We start from the raw sequence: 6,879 nt of genomic DNA on the forward strand, positions 1-6,879 counted from the left end.
TTGGGAGCATGTTAATAAATGGAGATCTTGGGACCCACCTCAGACCACTAAATCAGAATCTGTACAAAGATTCCCCAGATGATGTGCATGAACACTAAAGTTTGGAAGCACTCCACTGGATAAGCGGAGTTCTTCCTCAGTTGCACCCTAAAAATCATCTGAAGAGCATTATTTTTTAAATGGCTAATTCCCTCCCCTTAGCCAACTTTTAAACTATTGGGAGGACAATATGGTGTCATTTTATAAAATGGGACTTGAAATTTAAAAAATGAAGATTTCCATAGTAGCTTCCTCACCATTTAATTTTACATAAATTTCTCTCAGTTGTATTTTCCCCAGAGAATAATAGCAATAATATAAGTAATAAGTGTAAATATTTGTAACTTATAAAATCTTAAGCCAACAGTACTTTTAATGTTTGGCATGGCATAATATCAAGTAAATGAATCTTTGTTGAACAGATTAAAGCATACTCTCTCCAAAATATTAACTTCAGCACGGGGTCTGTGGATCGGATGCATCAGAAATAGCAGATGCATGTTAAAAATGCAAATTGATTCTTCTCTGCCTCCATCCTTGTGCATCACAATCTCAGGAAGTGGAATATGGAAGTCTGAATTTTCAATAAGCTACCAATGTCATCTTCATGTGTCTTCAATCCACCAATTTATGAACTAGAAGAAGAATCCCAAAAGCTAAATTGACAGCCGTTACCATCACTTTGGTTGGTACTGATACACCTGTTGCCCCCTCCTGCCCCTGTTAGCTCCCACTTCATTTGGTAATCCTGTGTTAAAATTCCAGGTATAGAAAGTAAAATGGAAAGGTCCAACTGGACAGAGATTGAGTTTATTCTGCAGGGACTTTCTGAATACCCCAAAATTGAAAAACTTCTTTTTGTGCTGTGCTTAGTGATGTACCTGGTCATCCTTCTGGGGAACAGCACCTTGATCATCCTAACCCTGTTGGATTCCCGCCTCCACATGCCCATGTACTTCTTCCTTGGTAATCTTTCCTTCCTGGACATTTGGTACACATCCTCCTTTATTCCCTCAATGCTGATACACTTCCTATCAGAGAAAAAAACTATCTCTTTCACCAGATGTGTTATTCAAATGTCTGTCTCCTTCACCATGGGATCCACAGAGTGTGTTCTCTTAGCAGTGATGGCCTATGACCGTTATGTGGCAATCTGCAACCCTCTGCGGTACTCCATCATCATGAGCAAGACACTCTGTATTCAGATGGCCGCTCTCTCCTGGGGTTTAGGACTTCTCAACTCATTGATAGAAACTGTTCTTGCAATACGGTTGCCTTTCTGTGGAAAAAATATCATTAATCATTTTGTTTGTGAAATACTGGCCTTTGTCAAACTGGCTTGCACAGATATTTCCTTGAATGAAACTGTTATAATGTTGGGCAATATAATATTTTTGTTTTCCCCATTACTGCTGATTTGTATTTCATACATTTTCATCCTTTCTACTGTACTAAGAATCAATTCAGTTGAAGGAAGAAAAAAAGCCTTTTCCACCTGCTCAGCCCACATGACAGTGGTGATTGTCTTCTACGGGACAATACTCCTCATGTACATGAAGCCAAAGTCCAAAGACTCTGCTTTTAACAAGCTGATTGCCCTGTTCTATGGCATCGTCACCCCCATGCTTAACCCTGTCATCTATAGCCTGAGGAATGCAGAGGTGCATAGAGCTATGAGAAAATTGATGAGGAAGCACCAGTTCTGGAGAAAATGATGGCACATTGACATTTTTGAACTTATGTACAAAGTAAGATCATAAGTTCGAAGCAAGGATTTTAAATATAAACAAAAGAAATGAAGGTTACCTGTGAAGTCATAGAATTTCAGTTAGGAATAGAAAGATTAAAAATCCAATTATATTACTTTATGAAAATGACTGATCTCATAAAATAGAAGCATAATTGGTCTAAGAAAGTAAGAGCAGACATTTGAAGACAAGAAAAGAATTTTAATTAAGCTCCTTTGCTGGTTGTGTTATTTAATATCTGTTTCTTACACTGTGGGATCATGGAGTGTGTGCTCCTAGTGATGGCCTGTGGTAGTTCCACCGGAATCTGAAACCCCCCATGGTACTCCATCATCGTGAGCAAATCCAACCCATGTGTTCTCTTAAGAATTAATCCACATTCTTTCATCCCTCTTTTTTAGAGAACGACTGCACTTTTTGTTTTATTCTTGCTTTTTATTTTATCCAGTGAATTAATCTGATCCTGGTCTTAACTAAAACTACACATTTTACCTTTTCTTTCCCTGTGAGTGTCCCACACCCCTCCCTTTGCACAGGTTGGGCTCCATTTACTTTGTAGTTATCCAATCACATCATCTTCTTTCACCTCTAAAGACAACTGCTCATACTATTTCATCTGCATTTTCACAGTTCTCTTCTCCCATAAAATACTACCTCAGAAAAGATAGGCTGTGTCATATCCTCTGCAACACCATCCAGACTGATTTCCTATTTTATGCTGTCCTGACTCTTCTTTTCACTACAGTGATTTTTCCCTTTATATTATAATCATTTGTTAATTTTTGAAATCCTCCCAAAGGTAGAGCAATGGCCCACTGTTCTCTGTATGAAATGCAATGTCAATTAATTAAAAACAGTGGGCAGTAATTAACTATTGAATTAATCAATTAAAATTTTAAGACGTAAAATTTAAATCCAAGTACCAGATTTAACACAAAGAGATCAGAGAACTAGAATTTATGTATTATTTCTTTCAAAAAAAAACCACACTTCTAAGAGTTAAAGTATCAAGTAATCTTTAAATATAGGGGAAAAAATAAGGAAAAATAAAAACTGAATAAAATATACTGAAGAGGTCGTCTGGGCTGGGTAAGACAAAAGTCAGAGTGTATATTTAGCAATTGCTAGAAAAAAATCAATCATATAAAATCTTCAAGGAGTCTGATGATTTCATTCTTTTGGAAGCAATGGATAGTCTCAATTTAAATGTTTTTCTTTCATTAAAACCCTCAAAATACTGGGTAATAATATTTAGGTGCATTTTATGTAATATGTCATGTCATATGTTTTTATGGACTACATTTGAGCTGCCTGGCACAGTGTCCCAGACTGAGCTCATTTGTGCTTACGGCCACTCAGCAAGGATTTCAGTAACATGATGATGTTGAGGAGGGATCCTTACTTGCTTCAGCCAGTCAAGGCAGTCAGAACCGAACCAGAGTGAAATGGGGCAGCCTTGACTGAAGTGTCAAAACCCAAGCAAGTAGTGATTGAGGTCAGTGTGGGCAGAGTAGAATGTGAAGGACAGCCTCAAGGGGATGCAAAAGAAATGGGAAATCAGTTCCACACAGTGACTCAAATGAGTAACAAGTAAACATACTAGATATAATGACAGGTTTCTCACAGTCAGAAGAGGAGTTAAAAATAAGGAAAGGAAGAAAACGGTGGTATTGAATTAGAATTAAAGGTATCAGTGTAAACACGTGGTTTTTATCAAACAGAGAAAGATGATGAGGAAATTATAGCAAGGTAAAATATAGAAATTAGTAGGGATACATTTATGCATATGTATTTGTACATGCATATATATATACATATACATATGTATAATACATTTATTTCCTAGACGTTAATATGATTCACCGATGCAACCTGAGAGGAACCCCATTCCAGCAACTATTGTACACCTTGTACCAAATCTTGGTTTCTAAATACAAATCTCCACTAAAAAACCAGAACTGAGTAGAGTTGATACATAAAATTAACCATTAAAGATAGTATTGATACCACCGTTTAATGGTGATGAGTTCTGCTCCTTCTAATGTTGAAGACTGAACACTAGAGAAGCACGCCAAGGCAAGCATATTAAGCAGGTTTTATTTAAAGGTAATAATACAGACTTCTCCCAGCAGGAGGAAGGGGGCCATGGTTAATGTTCTAAAGTCCCAAGAAGTGAGCATACCCTACATCTTTTATAGGTTAAAGTCTCTTTTGTTCTCCAGTTCTCTCCCCACTTATCTCTCCTTCCTGCCTATGTGACTAGGCCTGGTTTTGCATAAAGTGAAAAGCCATGGGCAGGGGGAGGGCCAAGGTGAATCAGGCAGGCAAGGGCCCAAGGGACATTAATTAGCAGCTCCTTGCTTGCAGTCCTTGATAAAGGCAGGTAAATTTGGTAATCAATGGGCTCCGGAGATCCTTGACATTCCATTCTTCCAGGGGCAGTCTCCAACTTCCAGAGGCAGATGGCTTCATGGCTTCATTTCCTCGATTTAACCGGATCCCCTCTTTCTACCCTAACTGCCTGTCCCCAACTCTGGCTTCAGTATCATAGAGTTCACAGTACTAGAAGTCATGTTTTCTTTCTTTCTCATCATTACATCAGATTGTAATGCCCTGGGTTCAATCCCCAGCACTGGGGGAAAAAAAAAACCCTCACCACCTGTCACAATTAGGAAAAAAATGAGTAAACAACATTCATATACAAGTTTGCTTACCTAATATATAAAAAATCATAATGCATTTTCTGTAAGTTCCAGATACTATTCTAGATAATTTTTCATTTATTATTTTACTTAATATTTTATTTTATTTAATCTTCATAAATATTTTGTGATGTTATCAACATTCTTATTCTGCAGAATAAGAAATTAAACAAAGATATTTCAGAAATTGACTAATATCACCCAACTTATTTTAAAAAATCAAACTGAAATTCTTTACTACAGAATCTAGTACTCAGTTATTTCCCCTACATTCCAGCTTTGACCAACAACAGGAAAACAGAAGTCAACGATTTTAGAGATGTTTGCCCTAAATTTCTCTTTAGACAACATCATCTATACATATGACTCAATTTCCACTCTGTGCAAAGGATGTCCTAATATATATTTCATTTCTGTCCTGGATTTCACTAATCTGTTTTTACCTGGATATTTGATCATCGATGCACAGTCAACTAGTAAAACAACTTAGATCTTACCTCTGTGAAGTCACCATCCTTCAGCTTCTCTCCTCACTGGAGATCTTTACTTAGAACCAATGTAATTATCTTTTATAACTGCTGACCCCTATCTAAGAGAACCTCCAATGGTATGATCTTTTATTTCCTGTACTTTATCTTTCTTCTTCATCTGTAGATCTCTACTATTAACTAAATTTTTAAAAGATGTTGAAGTTCTAAACCCAATGTAAAGAAGTGCAATTGTACTAAGCAACAGGGTCTATTCTGATGATCAAATTAAGATGAAGTCACCAGGGTGGACCCTTTTCTGACTGTACTTATGAAAAGAGAAAATTTGAACAAAGGAACACACACACACACACACACACACACACACACACACACACACACAGAATGCAGTGTAAAGATTGGAACTATGCTGCCGCAACTCAAGGAACTACCAAAACTTAAGAGAGAGACCTAGAACAGATCCTTCCCTAGCTCCTTCTGAAAGATCATGGCCCTGCCAAGAACTTGATCCCAGGTTGTCAGCATCCAGAACTGTGAGATAATAAATTTTGTTTTGTTTAACTATTCATTACCCCCATGGGCACTCTTGCAATGTTACACTAAATCATCTCTCCCATTTTCAACACATCTTCCATACTACCGCAAAAGCAGTCTTAATCACAAAGATCAGCCTTTGTAATCTAAGAACACAACGTGACCTATGCCCTAGAGTACAAAAATAAATCTCCACTAGCTTTATTTTAAACAAAATAAAGCCTAAACTTGTATTACCTGTATTACAAAACTCAACAATCTGACCTCAACAAGCCATTCCACTTTTATCCCTTAAATAAATGTTAGTAGTCTTTAAAAGTGCTTCCCTTGCCTTGCCTTTGTGAATTTGCTAAGGAAAAAAAAAAAGTTTTACTCATTTCTCAGCATACCAAAATCCTTTTACTCCTTGATAGCTCAATTAAAGATCATATGTTTATGAAAACTTTCTAGTTTTTTCATATCACCATGAGAGAGAGACAGAAAGACAGACACATGTCCTATCACACACAATACCCTCTTCTATAATTTAGCACCAGAGACCAACACATAAAGAAATTTCATTAAACATTTTTTGAATGAATGAATAAAAGCTCTTTCAACAAAGGTTTTCCCAAATGAACTTGTACCTTCAGTTCAGAGGCTACACATGGTATTTCTTCCTGAAACTTGAAACAATCAAGCTCTTGACCTAAGCTTAAAGTAAAAGGATAAAAGAATAAAACATCCTCCTAACCCTTGTTGTACAGCTTATAACCCTCTTACTTTATCTTGTTCTTTCTTCTGCCTGTTATTATTTGTAGATGCATCTCAATACCTTGTATCTGTGGCAATACATGGTCAGGGCTTCATTGCTTGATTAATGATGCCTGAGTTCAAAGCATGACATGTCATGTCAGTCACCTGAGAGGAACAACATACCCCTGAACTCTGATTTTGTTTTCCTGCTAGGCCCTCCTCCATCCCAAGGCAGTCGCATCACATACGTCCATCCCAGGATAAAACATTCACACAGGTAAGCCATAGCCAACCATCTATAGAATACATGATTAAACTTAGCCATTCTGAAAAGCAAGTTAATTATAAATCAGTCAATAACCTACTAGAGTAATTACATTTGCATATTACATGTATAAAATTTTGAATAATCAATAGTTACTAACAAAATTTCAAGTTGATTTGTTATTCTTCATAACACAAAACAAAAAAATTAAATTTCTCATCATTGGAATTATTTCCATAAAAGCTTCATACAGATTTAGATACGAAGGCTTTATGTCATCTAAGAGTTTTAATAATCAAACAAGGTACTAAGGAAATTGCACATCTTATGTTAAATAAGCGTCTTCTAGGGGTTGGGGTTGTGGCTCA

The 6,879-nt window shown here is 36.6% G+C and overlaps 1 protein-coding gene across 1 annotated transcript; it reads left to right on the forward strand.

Annotated features, from left to right (window-relative positions):
- Window positions 1-818: 818 nt before the first annotated feature.
- Window positions 819-1,754, forward strand: LOC306645713 (olfactory receptor 13D1-like; the record flags this gene model as incomplete). The annotated part of the gene is made up of 1 exon (XM_079113714.1): window positions 819-1,754. One exon carries the CDS (start codon window positions 819-821, stop codon window positions 1,752-1,754), a length of 936 nt encoding a protein of 311 aa, XP_078969840.1.
- Between the last annotated feature and the right edge of the window lie 5,125 nt (window positions 1,755-6,879).

Source organism: Sciurus vulgaris (genome assembly GCF_902686455.1).
Source record: "Sciurus vulgaris genome assembly, chromosome: 15".
NCBI classification, from domain to species: domain Eukaryota; kingdom Metazoa; phylum Chordata; class Mammalia; order Rodentia; family Sciuridae; genus Sciurus; species Sciurus vulgaris.